This window comes from Ursus arctos, unplaced genomic scaffold, assembly GCF_023065955.2.
Source record: "Ursus arctos isolate Adak ecotype North America unplaced genomic scaffold, UrsArc2.0 scaffold_2, whole genome shotgun sequence".
Classification (NCBI taxonomy): Eukaryota; Metazoa; Chordata; class Mammalia; order Carnivora; family Ursidae; genus Ursus; species Ursus arctos.
This window is the reverse complement of record NW_026622874.1, coordinates 15,173,172-15,193,000: the sequence shown is the minus strand read 5'-3', so window position 1 is coordinate 15,193,000 and position 19,829 is coordinate 15,173,172. Positions and strand designations below refer to the sequence as shown.

The window sequence follows — 19,829 nt, the reverse complement described above, 5'->3', positions numbered from 1 at the left end:
TAAAAGTTGACCTCAAAAAAAAAAAAAAAAAAAAAGCTTACCGCCCCCTTCCAAAAACAAAACAAAACAGTATCAGTGGAAAATACCTCTCACATTACTTAATCTAAACATCATGCTACCTATGAAAAGAAAATGATTCAAGTTTCTAATGTGGATCAGTTCAACGTCAGTTTGGAGTGAGGCACCGCTTTTATCCACTGTCACATGTGCAGCGAGGAGGGCAGGTACCAACACCGGCGAGTAGCCCGGATAACAAGCACAAGTTCTGTGCGTGTGTTCTCAGCCTTAGAAAGGCCACCTCTGGAAAGCTAGCAAGTTGCCTTTTAGTCTTCAGTCTCTGGAGGTACTGCTTATTCATGAAAACTTTGATAAGCTTGCAGTTTTATCACAATATAAAGAAGAAATATTCTCTATGATTTTATGCTCCAAGCAAGTTCAATGGAAAACATTAAGAAGAGAGTTAAAAATCATAAATGAATTACAGGTAACTCTAGTTTCTATTTCCAGTTCTGATATACTTCTTCCATTTTTTTTTTTAAGACTTTATTTATTTGACTGAGAGAGACACAGCGAGAGAGGAAACACAAGCAAGGAGAGTGGGAGAGGGAGAAGCAGGCTTCTGGCTGAGCAGGGAGCCCAACGTGGGGCTCGATCCCGGAACCCCGGGATCATGACCTGAGCCGAAGGCAGACGCTTAATGACTGAGTCACCCAGGCGCCCTACCTCTTCATCTGACCTTGGGCTGAGTATTTAAACTTTTAGATTTCTACATTAACTGTAATACTATTATTTGTAATCAATCTAATCCACAGATAAGTCAAAAAGATAAATTAATGTTTCTAAATCAATGCTCAAAATTAATGTATTAAATAAACATATGACAATACTTAATGGTGAACGTCCCAGTAACTGAGTTATGCAAATTAACGCAAATCCACATACCCCAAGTCCATGGAAATTAATCGAAAAGAATCCCAGAAATCTAAAACCCGAATAAAAACTATGGCACCTGCTTTAATACTGTTCTTGTTCAAGATACTGTCTTGCTCCCATCAGATGCATCACATAATATAGGTTAGCGGCAAATCTGGGTTAACAAACTTTTTCTTAATTCAACAGAAATATAATTCAATAGAAATACATAAGCATGTAAAAAGTAATTACTACATCATTCACAAGACTTATGTTTGCCATGGCTAAGCATGCCATGAAGTTCGTAAACATTAGACTGTGCTGTGTCAGCAGTCATTTGTACAAGATTTAGCATCCTGAACTATAACTGATTTGAAAAATAGCACAGAATAAACTGATCCCCAAAAAGCCACAATTCAAATAATCTTCATAAAAATAAAGAATCAGAATATAAAAATCAGAATCTACTATGTGCCAACAGGTGAGGGTGGAAGGGTGGGAAGGATACAAGGAAGAATAAGTTAAATTCCAGTTCTACTGAGCGGAACTTTTCAGTTATCTTCCTAATTTGTCCAACTACTTGCCCATTTTAGAAACTAATAAGCCTCTGTATATGTATTAGAACAAATATCAAAAGATAGGAAGTAAATTAACAAAAGCAACATTAAGAACAATGATAAAGTTCTTACTAGTTCATAATCAATTACTATTTGGTAAATTAAAAAGTATCTGAAGTGCTGGATATAATAATCATACAAAAACACCTGGGAAACAAGACATAGAATATATATATAATGCACATACCCTTATGAAATTAAAATAGTCTCTTTTATATAGTAATTCTCTAAGAAGACTTCAGTTAAACCAAATAAACTGTTAAGCTTCTGCAAATGCCAATATGAGTTAAATAGATAAATTCACAAATAGTTGTTAGATATTTATGTTGATTTTGATCTCACATGATATATATATGTTTATATTTATATATATCTACATACATACCCAATTGTTGTCTACTAAGATTATTTCTAAGTAGCATGGTTTGTTCCAGGATTTAAAAAACATGGCAAGATTACAAGCTAAAAAATTTTGCAGATCAACCAAAACATTTGAACTTCAAAATTATTGCTATTATGTAAATTTACATCTAAAAAGAAGTCCATTAAATATCAAAGTTTATCACTACAAAATAAAGTTGGCGAGAAATCTTTCAAATCACTCCTTTCAACTAGGACATAAGCAGTTAAAGAATGTTGCTAGAACCTGGATAACAAGTAGTGAAGTCTACAGTTTCTTTCTGTAAAAGAGCCTGAGCAGGCAGCTGATGAGCAGTTTCCTTTTTAATTAGAGTCGTTTCCTGATTAATTAGTCCCAGAGCACTTAATGCAAGACTACACTGTGCTACTGGGACGAACACTAGTTCTCCTCATGGTACTACTAAGTATCATCTTTTCCCAAGGATCGAGCTCAATCTACTTTCTGTTCAAATGGGAAAGGGTTCTTTTCAAAGTAAAAATAAATTGGAAAAACTATAGGTCAATACCAAAAGATATATCACCAACCCCAGCAGGAAAAATGAGTATATAGATTATCTAGGGGAATCCCTTCAATCCTTCATTTGAGTTCTCCTACAGTTTTTTGGTTTTGGTTTTTGTTTTGTTTTTTTACTCAGAAAATCTTGATTTTAAATAGTATGAAATAAAGATCAATTTCCCTTTTGGCGCATGGTCAGCTCAACAGGACTAAATGAGAAAGAAATTTTGTAAACATACCTAAATCATCCCTGCAAAGAGATGACCTTTGAAATTCTTCAAAGTAAAGATCTGAAGTCCCTAGAAAATAAAGTAGGAAAGCTACAGACTTCAATTACATAATCTGTATGAAGAGATGGAACCTTATCCAGAGTACCTAAGTACCAAATAGTCAGATGGGTAGAAAAATTAAGATAAGCTTTCTTCTTTTTAAATTTTCAATTAAAAATTGCCATTATACTTTTTCAAACAAGAACTGAAGTTTTAAAGAGTTAAATGGAAGAGCTCCTTTTCACATCATTTTTGCAGGTATCAGGTAAAAGCTTCATAATGCTGTCTTCAGAAAATTAGTCATCTATTAAAAGATTAAGTAGCTTTCATAAACATGTCAGAGATCAGCTCTTAAAGGGTAGAAGTGATTGAATTATTCTGACAGTCGTAACAAGTAAAGCTCTCAAGTAGGCATACCCATAATATTCCAACCCAGCAATAAAAAAGTTTTGAGCAACTTTTACCTACTCTATTCATCATTCATTAGGAATAAAAATTTTGTCTGTAAAAAAGTAGAACCTACTGTATTCTTAAGAGAAGCATTACTGATAAAATTGTGAATCTAGAAAAAGTAAAGATTTAATAGAGAGAAAAAAACAACCAAATGAAAATCATAACAAATCGTTATGGAGCAATTATTCTTTTTAAATAGCAACATAATGAATTAATTATAATACTTATTTTGAAACAGTCTATGGAATGAATGTATTAATTAAATCAAAAGCCAGTTTATGGAATAAAGTTTTAAAGTCTAAAAAAATTTTGCAATATCAATCATATCTCCAACATGGTATTTATCTAGTATCTTCTGGAAAAAGCTCAAGAAATTTCTCAAAAAAACTGAATTTTTCCAACGCCTACAATAATCTTCAATTTACTCAACAGTCCTTTGGCTTTTCCATTTGTTTATTTTTTTTCTATTGACGGGAGAAGGAAGTAGAAACTAGGATATGAGTTTGCAAGAGGAGATGTACTCTGCATCATATTTTGGGGTCTTTGTGTATGCATATAAGCAATTACATATCTACTCCATAAGCTTAAAAGAAGTAATTATTTATCTTATAACAAAAATATTGAATAAGTTAAGAGGACAACTTTTCAATGACTAGTTTTGCATCTGGTCCCTAAGAGCTACTCATTAAATGTGATGAAAAAAGTGAGACTTCAGTTAATCATCTCTGGTCTATAACTTGAAGCGTTCTATTAAAAAAACAAAACAAAAACTCCAAAAAACAAAACCAACATTCCTAACTTCTACTTTAATTCTTCAATTATAATACCATAACCAATTAGCCCCTCCCATTTTTTTAATCATGGAGCACTGATCTATAGTTTAATTCATGTAGTCATTCAACAAATATTTATACTCAAGGCTAGTGCCAGGCTCTGGGAATACAAAGTACATTTTGCTTGGAGAAACAAAATGACAGTTTCTCTATGATGACACAGTCTGCTGTCTTGTCAGTTTAAAAATCAACTAAAAGCCATGCAACTAACAAGCAGCTTAAACTGAGAAATTCATAGGGAAAATGAAACCCAGCAAATATAAAATACCAAATAATGAAAACCACCTTTTAGAGTACCTTATGGACGGTTCAGAAAAGGAGGCAGGTAACAGAGAATGGAAGAAATGATGGAGAGCCAAATATAAACTATAATGAGACACAAAAGGATAAAGATACTGAGAAAGATTCATGAAGTAATCAAACAAGAACCTACAAAAAGAAACTCAACTGTTACAAAAATATGACAACAATACAACTGGGGGGGGTGGACTTTTGCTACCTGTCTCATATCTGTTGTCTCACACTTTTTTTTTAACCCTGATACTTATTAATGGTAAACAGATGTAAGCATAAATTTGAATAAAAAAGTAAGTCAATGTAAAAACCCTGGGAAAAACTCATATCACATTACCCAATAAAATACAAATAAACTCTAGAAACATGTTCAGATAAGATTAACAAAGTTATTATGAAAAAAAAGTTATTATGAAATGGGATCTAGGAGTCATACTATAATCCCAGACTCTTGAAAACTTGCATGCTTGAGGAAAAACATCAGTTTTCCTCTTATCCTTAATTCTAAAGCTATAATAATACAACTTTTATGCCACTGAATGATCTATGCTTAATAACCCAAAAGACTTCCCTCAAAACAGTGTATTCCTTCGCTAACTCCATGACATGACAATAAAGGTAACATTAGAAAATCACCTGTTCCGTAATTTACCTGGAAACTATTTACTATGTTTAAAGGATAACAAAAACATTATCTGTTACTAGAAACAGAACATTGTCACTTAAGTACATGAAAGTACAAATATATTTAAAATTTTTTACAGAAAAATGTCAATGCTGGGGGAAAGATTTTTAGTGCATCTCAGATTCACATATAATTGTAGTTTTGATACATGCAAGTGTCAATATAGACATCATAGAAAATGAAAGACCTCAGAGGATGAAAGAAAATTTGATAAAAATGATCCTGTGAAAAAGTAATAATAAGCAAGTTATAATTATGTAGTAAGAAGCCACTGCCTTTATTATGCAAGAAGAGAGAAAATAATGTATATTTTCTTAAGGAATTTTTCTCAATAATTCTTGATTTCCTTCAATAAAGACCTTCTGGTATCTACCTGTTCGAGGCATTTACATTACGATACAGTGAATACTCTTTATTTTGTTTGCCTACCTTATTTGGGGGGTTAGTACGTTTTAAAAATTTATAAATTTTCTGGAGAAATTTTTGTCAACTTTGTGGCTCTATCAGTAATGTACCATTCAGTACAAGAGCCTGTGGTTTTATACATACCGATGATACAGACCCAGCTGGAATAACCCCATTCTATCAAAAAGCTCATTTCCCACAACTAGACAAGGTGATGACAGAGACAGAGCAGCCGTGCAATTAAACGGTGCCCTGCCTCTCGATGAAATCTAGTGTTGAGCATTATCTAACTAACATACAGCATTGAATTTTTAAAAACTAAACCACGTAAAGAAAAAGCAAACAACTCCCTGGCTAAATGATGTACAGAGTTTCATTTAGTTATGAAACCTTATCAAATAAAAGAAATCTCTAATTGATACCATTACTTGACTTTTTGATGAAATATTCTCTAAATGTTATTCAATCATAAGAAAAATACCAATTTAAACATCTCCTCTTAAGAATGTCCAGTAATTATAATTATAGTATGTTCCACCAAAATAAAGTAAAAAATTTTCTTTACCTACATGTTTTATTAAAAGTCATCTGCTACAATAATACACTAGAGAATAGAGAGAAGACAGGCTTTACTCTGAGCAGTACCAGTAACCTGACAAGAATAAACACAGTGAAGCCTTACCTGTCCATATAGTAGAGAACTTGCAGAATCTTAAAACAGGCCAGTCTCACGGTTGTTTTTTATTTATATTCCTAAAGAAATTTTTAGCAGCAACTACCAAAGTAATATTTGCAACTACTGCCCTTTTGTCTGACAGAAGTTTGAGCACACACTCTCTGTAGTTTATAAAACTAGACTTCTACTTTGCAAGCTTATACTGTTTTATATTTAGCCAAGATAGTATTTTTCAGTTCACTGATTCTAAAAATTAACATGCATTACCATCCTAGCATAGTACCTGGCATACAATAAGTACTCAAATATCCATAATATTACTTGTTAAAACAATATTACATCAACCCTAGGTAACCGAATATTCTTGTGGTATCATTTTGATATAACATATTTTCTGAAGTCTTCACTTCACATATTTCTTCTAACAAGAATAAACTTTATTACATTCTTCCCATTTAATAAGGGACAAGTATTGACCCACGAACAGCAGATGGTCAACAGGGGTGGGGAGTGAAGGAAGGAAGGAGCACACTGATTTGACTTGTGAAGGCTCCTTGCACAATCCAAGCTAAGTCACTAAATGGCAGCTGAATCATTACATAAGCTAACTCTGTACTCCACTCCCTTCTCCTACCCTGCTCAGACATTTAATTCCCACCTCAGGCATCCTCTTCCTTGTGAACTCTTCCCTGGCTCACCCAAGCAGAGCTGAGACTACCTCTTTTGTATTCCACACATTTGATTAAGATTTTATTAAGATACCTATATAATCTGTATTATAATATACTCAATCTATCTGTGCACAGACTTGGCTTCCCCTAGGCTACACTCATCAAGGGTATGAGAACTCTTTTCATCTACATAGCCCTAGAAACCATAGAAAGCCTGACCCATAAAAGCTGCTCAATAAAGAGTTACTGAATGAATAAATGAATTAATAAGTGAATGAGACATCTTGATTATATCAGATAGTCATTAGAGTGGTTTTTAGAGAACATCATTTGACTTTATGATATACTTGAATGTGCATAATCACTAAAATAATAAATCATACAATCACTGCAAAGTCAAGTTTTAGGATTCAAATATTCCATGATATTCACCAACCAGAAAAAAAGAATAAAACAAAAAAAGACAAGTAGGACACATCATACTTCTAAAAAGATTCCTTCTCAATTCCATCACAGCTATTATTCACATCATGTGCTCTTCTGAACATTATGTAACTGGAAGCAGTCTAACATACGTTTTAAGTAGAAATACAGACCAACACCAATACCCACTACACTGTTATCACGTTCATAATGTAACATCATATTGGTAAGAACAGTAGAAGCTAATCTTAAATATTATGTGTCAAGTACTGCATCATCTTATTTAATTCCCACAACAATCCCAGCAGGGATTACTATTATCCTAGCTTTATAAATGATGAAACCGAAGCTTAGAAAGTTAGGCTAACTTTTCAAGATCATAAATTAATACGTGGGAGGGGTGAGACTCAAATCTAGATCAACCTAGCACTGGAACTTAAATCCTTTAAAAAGAAATTGTGTTGTGTGCACGTGTACACATACACACACACATTTTTTGAAGAAGATTCATTCAGGAAAAAAAATGAATTCAAGTGGTAGGGTAAATGGCTTGTAATGATGTTATTTCTGAAAGCTCATCAATTAAAACCTTGTTTTGATTTTAACAAAGTGTAAAGTATGAATGTTACAAATTACATCACTTCTAAAAAGGGCACAGACCATGATCCAATATTTGCCATGTTACGCAAATAATAATCAGCAGACTTCACGGATAAACTATACCATACATGTCATGTAAGTACTGAAATTACACATACAGGGCACATGGGTGGCTCAGTGGGTTAAGCATCTGACTCTTGGTTTTGGCTCAAGTCATGATTTCAGGGTCGTGAGATCGAGCCCTGCGTTGGGCTCCATGCTCAGCATGGAGTATGCTTAAGATTCTCTCTCCCTCATGGTTCATTCCCCCTTCTGTTTACCCCCCCTTCATTCTTCCCTTCCTTCTCCTACCGATCTTCCATGAGAGACTGTGGACTCTGGGAAACAAACTGAGGGCTTTAGAGGGGAGGGAGGTGGGGGATTGGGTTAGGCCGGTGATGGGTATTAAGGAGGGCACATATTGCATGGTGCACTGGGTGTTATATGCAAATAATGAATCATGGAACATTGCATCAAAAACTGGGGATGTACTGTATGGTGACTAATATAACAAAATAAAAATTATTAAAAAAATTAAAAATTAAAAAATTAAAAAATAAAAGATTCTCTCTCCCTCTCTATCTGCTCCTCCCCCCAATCATACTTGTTCTCTCTCTCTCTAAAATAAATAAATAAAATCTTTTTTTAAAATTACACATATATTTCTGTAAAACAACATAAAATTCAAGTTGCCCTAAATGCACACAACCTCCCCCATGTCATATGTTTGCTAAATATGTGAAAATGTAATCATTACTCAGTGGCTCCTTAAGCCAGATATTAAGATTTAGTCCTCAGTTCAGAAGCTCTAAATTCTGTCTGCTTGATCCTACAGGGAAAATAGGGTCACAATCCTCTACTGAATATCTTTTCAGGTCACCTCAAAATTATGAAGAATGCTAATTTCATAGGAATAACAAGAAATATCAGTCATAAACAATGACTTCAGGAATATGTGGTACCAGTCTACCACTGATCCAAAAACAGTGCTGATGCCCTCAGCCTTTGGTAGAAATCATGCAGCAGCAGACAATGGCTGAAGCCTCAGGCCACTTTAGGACAGACTGTGTAGGGGCACCTGGGTGGCTCAGTAGGTTGAGTGTCTGACTTTGGCTCAGGTCATGATCTCAGGGTTCTGGGACTGAGCTCTGAGCTGGGCTCCATGCTCAGCAGGGAGTCTGCTTCTCCCATTCCTTCTCTCTCTGACCCTACCCTCATTCCTGCTAGCTCTCTCAAATAAATAAATAAATATATTTTTTTTTAAAGGATAGACTGTGTAAAGACCCATCTTAAAAGGGATGGCTTGAAGTTCAGTGTTTTAGAACTTTTCTATTACTGATTCTATAAAGTACTATTTAGATCTTTTCTACCACTTGTAAGGTTTTACATGTTTCCCGATATAAACGGAATAATACCTAGTTTATAAACTTCATTTCCATACGACGAATAGTATAAAGCAGAGAAAAAGGATAGTACTGCTTTTATTTCTGTAGCCTTTTATTATCCTTAATGGTTAACAATGAGAAAAATATATAGAGTTTTTCCTTCCAAAGGATCTTTAAAAGACAAAATGTAGGAATGTCCTATCCCTTTCGTTTCTCTTTTAGAGTTTTCTGTTTTATGGGTTCAAAAATTGATTCTGCCATTTAGTAATTGTTGTGTCTTTTAATTTCTCTGCACCTCCTTTTTCCTCAATGGTAAAAATGGGAACTGCATCACCAAAGTGGTCAGACTTACATGGAAAGAACATAAGAAAGCACTAAACATAATGCCCATTACTCCATAATATCCACCTCCCCCCACCCCATTAATTTCCTCAGCAAGTGTTTTCTAGCATTAGCGAGAGGGTGGTCCTAGTGTTGAATACTAAGATTACAGCAGTAAACAAAATCCAGACACATTCCTTGCTGAGGGTTTATAGTCTAGAGCGCCCCCATGAATCATACTGCACTTCCCACAACCTGACCATGGCGGGACCTTTCACAACTCTGTCTTTATGCTTGCCGCTGCCTCAGCCTAAATACATCCTCCTATTCGTTGCTCCTAGGCAAAGCTGGCTGCTCCACTCTGCTCCCTTAACACTTTGCTCATAATTTTGTCCCAGCACTTATACGATAGTATCACCATTTCTCTGCTTTTTTAACTGCCTCCCCCACTGGACAGTTAACTCCTACAAGGGTAGGTATAAGAGTTACTCTTTTTATACCTCTCGTACCTAGCATAGTGTCAAACACAAAAGACATCTTAATGTTTGATCAGTTAAAGAATGAATTAGTTGTACAAGCAGATAACAGGGTGTTACACATCTTGTTTTGCTTCTTTCTCTTTCTCTTCATTTCTCAGATGGATGTACTGAAACCTACACAGGTCTCAAGAACCCATAGTAATCTCTATTTTTCCCATATTAGTTTTCTGTGTCACTCATTTAAGCATATACTGACCTATTTTCCTCATCCCCAGCATTAGTGAGTGCTTACCATGTACTGGGCATGCTCTGAGTGCTTTATGAGGATTATCTAATTGAATCCTCCCAACAATTCCATAAGACACAGATAAAGACCATTAGACAAAGGAAGGAATTGAGAGTAAGGATAATTAAGGAATTTGCCCAAGGTCACAAACTAGTAGGCAGCAGAGCTTGAAATCTGAACCCAAGGTCTCCCTCTAGGGTGAGCGCCAACATTTCCTAAGGTGGAGCTACCACTTTTACCAAGACAAGTTGGGTCTGAAAGCTCCTTTTGATGCTAGCAGTAGAGTGAACATAATTCTCCATGATTTAGATGTAACAGCTCTTCTGACTGGTCCTGCTTGGTCTCTGGCATCAGATTGCAGTTATCAGTTAGTCTGCGGCTTTTGTCCTGGTTCATCTTCTGTGGAATCTAGACTAGAGCTTTTCATCCTTTTTAAATTTTTGGTCCCATTACATTTCCTACCAGTCAAAAAGATTTGTAAAGCTTTATTTTCCGTAGATTACATTATAAAAACAAGAGCAGAGAGTGTGACTATTCTACACTGTACTCCCACACTTCTCTATTCAGTATTATTCTCTAGCCTTGAGCTACAAGATGCAGGGTAATTCAATCTACACACCCCACTGGCCATTCCAAAACTATGCCAGTAATTCCCAGTGATTCCTACCTACTCTCTGGAAAAAACAATGGAAGCTAGTATATCAAGACCTAATGCTCAACTTAACCCATTGGTGATAGGTGTCCCCAACTAGGTAAGATTCCTGGGGGAAAAGATACTGCTTCATACTTTACTAGGTTTACACACAACCTAACCCAACATAAAGTTTATAGTTTGGGGAAGAAAAAAAGAATGACTATGTCTATGGCAGGTGAAAGACCTATACTCTGAAAACTATAAAATGCTGACGAAAGAAATTCAAGACGACACAAAGAAATGGAAAGACATTCCATTCTTACGGGTTGGAAGAACAAACATTGTTAAAATGTCTACTCTACCCAAAGCCATCCACACATTTACTGCAATCCCTATCAAAATACCAACAGCATTTTTCACAGAACTAGAACAAACAATCCTAAAATTTGTATGGAACCACAATAGACTTTGAATAGCCAAAGCAATCTTGAAAAAGAAAAACAAAACTGGAAGCATCACAATTCCAGATTTCAAGTTATATTACAAAGCAGTAGTAACTAAAACAGTATGGTAGTGTCATAAAAACAGACACACAGATCAAAGGGATAGAACAGAAAACCCAGAAGTATATCCACAAGTATATGGTCAATTAATCTTCAACAAAGGAAGAATAAATACACAATGGGAAAAAGATGGGCTTAACCGCTGTGCCACCCAGGCGCCCCTGCACAATTTTTCTATTGAGTTTTTCTATTGAGTTAAACTTTACATAACATAAAATTCGCCATTTTAAGGTATACAATTCAGTGGTTTTTAGTATATTCACAATATTGTACAACCATCACCACTATAAAATTCCAGAACATTTCCATCACCCCAAAAAGCAACCCTGTATCTGTTAGCAGTTACTCCCAATTCTTCCATCCTCCAGCCACTGGCAACCATTAGCCTACCTTCTGCCTCTATGCATTAGCCTATTCTGAACATTTCATGTAAATAGAATCATACAATATGAGTTACTTTTTAATATGTTGGTTTAGCAGTTTACAAAACAATTTGAAACTTGTTTCAAAATCAGTTTTCTTGATTCATGGTTTTAATCATTATCATATCTGAAAAAGACTGACAGAGATCCAGAGACCCAAATAGAGGAGCACCATTTTTTTTCAGTCGCACCCATCAATTATTTTGTTGAAATTTGGTTAGGAAATTACTCATTTTCTCACACGAATTTTTTCAAAGGACTCCCTACACCCAACATGGGGCTTGAACTCACAACCCCAAGATCAAGAGTCACACACTCTACGGGCTGAGCCAGCCAGGCACCCCTCAAATGAATTCTTATCAGTAAACCAGTTTGATTTTTAACAGTCAGTTCCAAATTTTCTACAATTATTTGTAAAAGTTTTTAAAACTTCCAGGTTTTTAAGAAGATGTTAAGAGTTTTATAATAACACATGTAGCTTTCAGTGTGACAAAATCACATAGTGATGTTTAAATTGCCAAATGTTTCAAATGTCCTTCTCTATAACATGAGTTTATTTCTAGAAGTAGTTGCTTTGTCATCCTTTAACAACATTAATTCTTACTTGAAGGGACAGATTAGTATTTTTCTTTTCTGGTTTTTGTTATTTTTAGTATCTTGATATATAATATCCTGCGATAGCAATCTCTTTAAACCACTCATATACCCTGTGTGGGTTAAGTTAAAACTAGACAACCTTTAAATCCATGTAATTGAGCACATGCAAATTGCAAGAAAACTCTAACATCAAGAAAGCGCATACATGAGTGTGAGCACCACTGTTATTCCTTCCCAAGGTGTGCAAGCAAGCCCCTTCTTCCCTTGGGTCACTCCTAAATCACATGGGACAAGTAGCCATTGGGCCCAACGACTTACTGAGGTCTCAGTACCACGGCACAGCAAATATTAGGATAGCTCAATATGCTTTGTGTTGCAATTTAAAAAAACAAATGAAACTTTAGACACCCCCCCCACACACACACATCAATAGATCATCTTGCATATTCCACTGTAGAAAACACTAATCATAAAAAATGGTAAAGTTTTTTTTTTAAATCTGAATTTAGCAGGGGGTGGATTTAGGCACTCAGAAAGTATTTGTGGGAGGGAGGGAGGCTCAGGTGGAAAGAAAGGAAGAAAGAATTAGAGGGGCTAAACAATATGAAAAGTTGATAAATCCTGAGGAACAAAGTCTTGGTTATCAAAAAATCTCATTTATGAACAGAGATGTTTAAATCCATGATTTAGAGTAGATTAAGAAATTAGGAGGTGAGACCTAAGAGGAGACTCTAGGACTGAGGATTACCTTTACATATGCTCTGCAATCAGCTCTTTGAACATAAGCACAGGAATTTACGTTGGAAGCAGGGGCTCCTGACAGAATAAGGATCTGGGCAACTATCTACATCATGTAAGTGTAAGGTTACGTAAGAACAGAAGGCCTTTTAATTTCATTTTAAGTTAATTTGACTTTAAAATCACACTAGAGTATAATTATACTATGTGCAAATATAATTGTATATACATCTCATACAGTAAGAAAGCTTCATTGAAAACACTTGAAATATAAATATCTTCCACTTCAACGAAAAAATGAAAGCCAAGGCATTGTTTACCACTATCCACAACAAGTGCTCAGAACGAAAGGCAGAACCATTCACTGCACAACACCAAAATCGTTTTTAAAGAAGTTCAAAACATTTATGACTTATTGCAGCTATGAAAACAGTATTTATTTAATATGCCGTCCAACGAGAAGAATATGAAAAAAGCTTCCTACCTTTGTGATAAGAAGTCGGTATCTATCCAGCATTGCCTGGTTGTCATGGCAGCCTGCTAATAACTGCCACACCTCTGCCCTCAGTGCTTCGGGGACGCCACTCTTCACCAGAGTGGACAGCCCCTTCGGTCGTGCACCAAGGTTATTGTGCCTAAGAAAACAAGAAAACAAACTATTCATACTCCCTTCACCACTGCTGAACTGCTGTTGTTATGAAAAGTATGTTAATGAATTTACATAAAAATGTAAGCCTGGGTTGAGAGAAAAACTGGGAAGGAAAGCATGAAACACCATCAGTAGCTCAGTGATGTCATGGACGTTGTTCCCCAGTCCCATCTTCTTCACTGGTGAACCGTGTTATTCTACCGTCAAGAAAAGTTTTTACTTCCTCTCATTCACTTTTTAAAATCATCCTATGAACTTATTCATAAAAATGAATGTGTTAATTATATATTTCTGGGAAGCATTTCAAGGCATAAAAAGAACCATCTGAATCCCTCGACATGAACAGAGGGCAAGCTGGCTAAATGGCGTGGGTATGGCAGGGGATGGGGGAACAGGATGCTGAAAGTGGATCACAGGCCTCTCACGTCTTGACTATACCCCTACATCCTGACCCAAACTACTCCCTAAATGAAGGAGTAGTTTCTTACAAAAGAAACTACACCTTTCTTACAAAGCCTATACAACCCACACAGTTTCACCTTGCTAGGGGAATAGCATATACTTATCAGCCACGGGTGCTTAGAAACGAAACAAAGGCAAATATTTTTTGTCATGAAGTCAATGAAGACATAGTAAGTGTGCTACTATAATAATCTGCCCAACTGGACAAGAAAATGACTTGCTGTTCCCTGTCTTGTGAATATAAATTCCATTCTTCAACGTTTTCCTGGTGCGTAGCTTGAAACTGGAGCTATGTTTTATGCCCCTTTGCTCACATTTTATCTCTACTTGTACTTGTTGCTCAGTTTTGATCTCTTAGAGCTGACCCTGCTGTGACCATCTGGACTCCAAAACTTGATGATGTGCTCTGGTTTGATCTAACATTCAGGCTCTGGTTTCAAGTTTTAGCCTTACAAGTCATAGAATCAATATGTCTGTTTCCTAAAACTGGCCTCCCATCTACTCACCAACTTCTCTAGCTTATAGAGCTATCTCCAGCCCAGACCTCAGTTTCAGCAGGCCCTTCCTCTGAAAATATGCTCCATTCTTTTCCCATTCAGTCATAATCTGGCCATTTTGGAAAAACTGTTGTAACTTCCATAACTCAAAAGCTCAAGTAAACTCATCCCATTAATATTTTTAACAAACCGTCAAGTGTGTATCTATTCTGCTTTCTTCCAGCCTCTTCAAATAAAATTTTTATATTGCTGAGTCAGAGAACCTAAGCTGCCGATACTGATTGGCTTGGAGCAAAATGAAATAAAAAGAGGTAGAGCTTATATGATTTAAAACACTATTGCACATTAGGGACCAGTTATGTTGTTTAGTGAAAAAAGCAAGTTTCAAAACATTTTATAGGATACAATTTTAAATATATATTCTCTCTCTCCCTCTCTCAAATTTTATATATATTATTTTAAATACATATTCGTTCTCTCTCTCCCTCCCTCTCTTGCTCCCTCTCTAACACATAATATTTTGAAACCTGATTTCAACTTGCATAGGAAAAAAAATAGAAGAATACACTCCAAACATATGTGCAATAGAATTGAGAGGAAAACTACTTCTTTGATTTTCCTCTGCTGTTTGAAATATTCACAATGATCTTAAATTATTTTATAATCGTACACAAAAGAGTCATTTCAATTATTTAAATTTCTCTCATGGACTGAAACTATAACCTTAATTCGTAAAAACAACAAAGCTAAATATGCTCCAGAGAATTTCTTGAGAATATTATTCTCAAGAAGACTCACACCTGAGTAAACTATCTAATACCTGTAACCCCTTCCAGCTGCCTCTTCTTTGCTATTCAATTGAGTATAATATTAGCAAAAGAATATTATGCCACATGAGAGCCGGGATCAGTCATAAAATGATCTTTCTCACAATTTATTTGGTTCTGATTATACTTTCGAATAGGAAAAACATATGTTGTTTGAGGGTAGCTGAGTTTCTGTACTCTTAGGGTAAAAAACTGAATTAACTAAAAACAAGAGTGTACAAAGGTCTAAGCTCATTTTCCTCTGAAATTAAATGCAAAATATTCTGAATTTTAAGTCCCACAATATAAGGGGAATAGCAAACTAATTAAATATATCATATGCTACATGTTATATAGATCAGTAAGTCATCAGTGTATCCACAGCTATTAAAACTCCAATACACACCTCCCATGTAAAAGAAACCTTTCCTCAACCCCACATAATCCTCTGGCTATCAAACTGTCTCCAACCTTGCAACAACAAATTTCTCAAAAGAGTTGTTAAATAGTCATTACCTCTATTTCCTCCTCTCTCACTCATTCCTCGACCTAGCTCAACATGGCTTCTGCAGCTCTCCTTAGTTTTCACTGAAGTAATACATGACGTCTCTCCATGCCACAATGTTCAAGGGACATTTTTCAATCCTTTCACTGTTTACCACTTTGCTTCCTTTGGCTTCAATGACAAAGCCCTCTCTCTTCCCCTCACAGACCCCACTGTTGTTGCTTCTCCTCTATGAACTTCCCAAGTGTTTTGGGTGCTCTCTCCACACTCTCCTCAGTGGTCTACTTCTCATGGCTCTCTCGTCTCTGAGTGTTTTCACTCATTCCCATGTGTTTGGAGTTCCACAGGCTCAAAGGCATGTCAAAATCAACATGTCCAAACCTCAATCCATATTTTCTTCCTAAACCTTGTTCTCCAGGGTATCCCATCTCAGGGACTGTCACCACAATCTATCCAAATTAGAAACCTAGGAGTTATTGTTGACATTACTCTCTGCCCTACAGTAATCCATCAACAAGTCTAATGCATTTTTCCTGACCTTTCCAAATTCCATGCACTTCTCCCTATCTCGACACTGCCACCTGTTCTATTCACCCTAGACCTCGCAGCACAGCTTCCTAACATTCACTCGTCATACCACAATATATTTCCAATACTGCCGGCAAATATAATTTTGTATAATGATTTAAAATAAGACTTTATATTTGGAATATTTTTCCCTATACATGCATACATACACATGCATACACACGCCCCTACTGAACATTTCACCACAATATGATTCCACTCAATCAACATTCAGCTTCTCGCTGACCCTCAGCCACCTGTCTGGCCAGGCATTATGGAAAAAAATCTTTTCTCCTCTCTTAAAAACCTAGGCTCTATTTATCTTTATAGACTGACATTTAAAAAGAACTAGGTCATTCATAACACTACATGATTAACAGATTTAATTTACTGATTATCCTGGTAATCATATAGTAATTATACTGCACACAGCACCCTAATACTGAAGGGGCACTAAGGGATATTAAGCCAAATACTACTAGTATATATCTGTGACAAGGGAGGACTCAAATGAAATAGCAATTTACGGAAATAATCATTGCTTTCATTATTTCTGATAAAACAACCTATCAGTAACTACATACGGCCATTGCTTTAATAAAACACTAACTGCAGCTATCAAGAGACCTAGAAATAGGCAACTAGTTGTTACATGAGCTGCACCATGCACTGGAAACAAGAGGCATCTAATTATTCAAAAAGTCACACATTAAGCAGATATATACTAAATGTACAGTAATCAGGTAGATTTTAATACATAAATAAAAAACTCCAGAAGGGCAAGAATCTGTCTTCTTTGCTTTTGCACCCCAAGTACTTAGAACAGTGCTTGGCACAGAGAAGGCATTCAATGTATTTTAGATACATGAGTGAACAGATTTATAAAATTAAATTAATATGATCAACTACTAAGGCTAAGCAAAAAAAAAAAAAAGAATGCTTTTTTAAAAGCAAACATTCACAGTGATTTTAATAAGTTCATAAAGCTGCCATGTATTCATCTAGTTACCTTCAAAAGAGACATCTTTTCTTGAAACTATCTAGGCATATAAGAACTTTTTCTATTCCAAAACTGTCCAAAGAGAATTTCAAAGGGAAGGTATCATTTCTAACAAAAACAGCAGAGAAATCAAGAGATGAGAAGAAAAGCCACTGAATGACATTGAGTGGTCACTGATGGAATTAGGGCAATTTTGACAGAAGGGAGGTGGACGTAGGTGGCTGGGAAATAGAAGACTGTGAGGACCGTGGCTTGACCCATTTTAAAAGGTTCCCTCAGGAAAAAGAATAGCTAGAACTGAAACTAAAAGACAGGGATTTCTCCTTCCCCCAACAGTGAGAAGATCTAAATATGTAAACCTAGATCTTACTTAAATTAAACAAGCTACATTAAGAAAAATTTCAAGAGGGGCGCCTGGGTGGCTCAGTTGGTTAAGCGTCTGCCTTTGGCTCAGGTCATGATCTCAGGGTCCTGGGATTGAGCCCCACATAGGGCTTCCTGCTCAGCGGGGAGCCTGCTTCTCCCTCTCCCTCTGCATCTCCCATCCCCCTTGTGCTCTCTCTCTTGCTCTCTCTCTCTCTCTCAAATAAATACTTGAAGTCTTAAAAAAAAAAAACCTTCAGGAAAAAAGACAGATTAAAAGATCAGTCTGAAGATGAAGAGCACATACTTTGATTTGGGGGTGAAGACGAGCAGGATTTTTTTCTCAGCTGAAAAAAATGGAACATTATATGTTAATGTGAAAAAGGAAGAAAGCTCTAAATGTTCATGCTTAGTGATTCTAGCCTTTCGGGTTCCCTCTGAGCTTATATTTTATTTTGTCCTCCCAGCAGTTTGTTGATGCTTGGTTCGGCTGAGACCACAGATTAAGACAACACTTTCCCACTTTGGTTAGTATAGCCGTGAAGAACACAATCAAAGTGCCTACCAAATATATATCAATTTTCTGATATTCTAATAAAAGAGGATGAATAGCTTGAAGATGGTTTTATTCAATAAACCAACACCTAATTTTCACCTCAGACATTCACTTAGTATTTTTGGTTAGGAAATCTTCCTGCTATAAAATGTGACCTTTTTACCTAAGTTTTCAGAGTCAGTACTCCATTCGTCTAGTTTTCAAAAATCTCAACAGCTACCACACAATTGCAAAACCAGAAGCAGTTATCCAGAAGTAATTCTGCCCAATTCCTTAAATTCTCTCAATAATTTAATACTCAGGCCATGAGCACTACTATTTTGAATACATTCAACATGTCACAGAAATCTTGCTACCACTTTCCAGTTTGGATTTTCCAAGTCCTCCCATCACACATCTCCTCTCTTCCTCTCTCCCTGCCGCTGGCCCTCTTCCTCAATTCTAGCTCACTCACGTTTTCCCTGCAGTTATTTCTTCAAGACACCTTACCTCCAAGCTCATATAACAGACCTCCACTACTGAACTTTTAACACGCTCTGTTTTTAGCTTTCTTTTCCATACTATCTTTATTTCTTTCTGATAATTTCAAATTCATATTATTTCCCTTTACATCTTTCTAGTGGTATATTTAATTAACTGAATTCTGCTTTTATCCATAAACGTTTCACTTTATTTCAATACAGTGATCTAGTGGTTCTATATAAGTTCAAATACTTTCAACTATATTTTAGTTAAAAGTTCATTAAGAACACAGGCTGAAGGGACACCTGGGTGGCTCAGTCTGTCGTCTGCCTTTGGTTCAGGTCATGATCCCAGAGTCCTGGGATTGAGTCCCTCATCAGGCTCCTTGCTCAGTGGGGAGCCTGCTTCTCCCTCTGACGGCCGCTCCCCCTGCTTGTGCACATGCGCTCTCTCTCTCTGACAAATAAATAACACAAATCTTTAAAAAAAGAACAACAACAACAACACAGGCTGTCTCCTCACTTTAAAGAAAAATATCCCCAAAGCAAAACTGCAGTATTTTATACAACAGGTGCTTTACTTAAATAAATCACAAAAATAACTTCATGTAAGTACCTAACCAGTATTGCTAAGACTCACCAAAAGCTTCTAAATGTAAAGAACACTAATGTTTAAAAAAGACATTTCAAGAGCCATTAAAAATTTTTATCAATCCTTGTATAATAGATATAAATTTCGCTCAAT

General features: G+C 35.9%; 1 protein-coding gene across 10 annotated transcripts in view; it reads right to left on the bottom strand.

The window, feature by feature from the left end:
* RABGAP1L (RAB GTPase activating protein 1 like) overlaps nt 1-19,829 on the bottom strand; it is a 722,910-nt gene that overhangs the window by 487,443 nt on the left and 215,638 nt on the right. For all 10 annotated transcript variants that reach the window (XR_007191366.2, XM_057315476.1, XM_044387902.3 and 7 more), the window contains one exon: nt 13,703-13,853. Coding sequence is in view for 9 of the 10 variants with exons in the window: in XM_057315476.1 (XP_057171459.1) it covers nt 13,703-13,853 (151 nt within the window). In the remaining variant the exon portion in view is untranslated. The remainder of the gene's footprint in view (nt 1-13,702; nt 13,854-19,829) is intronic.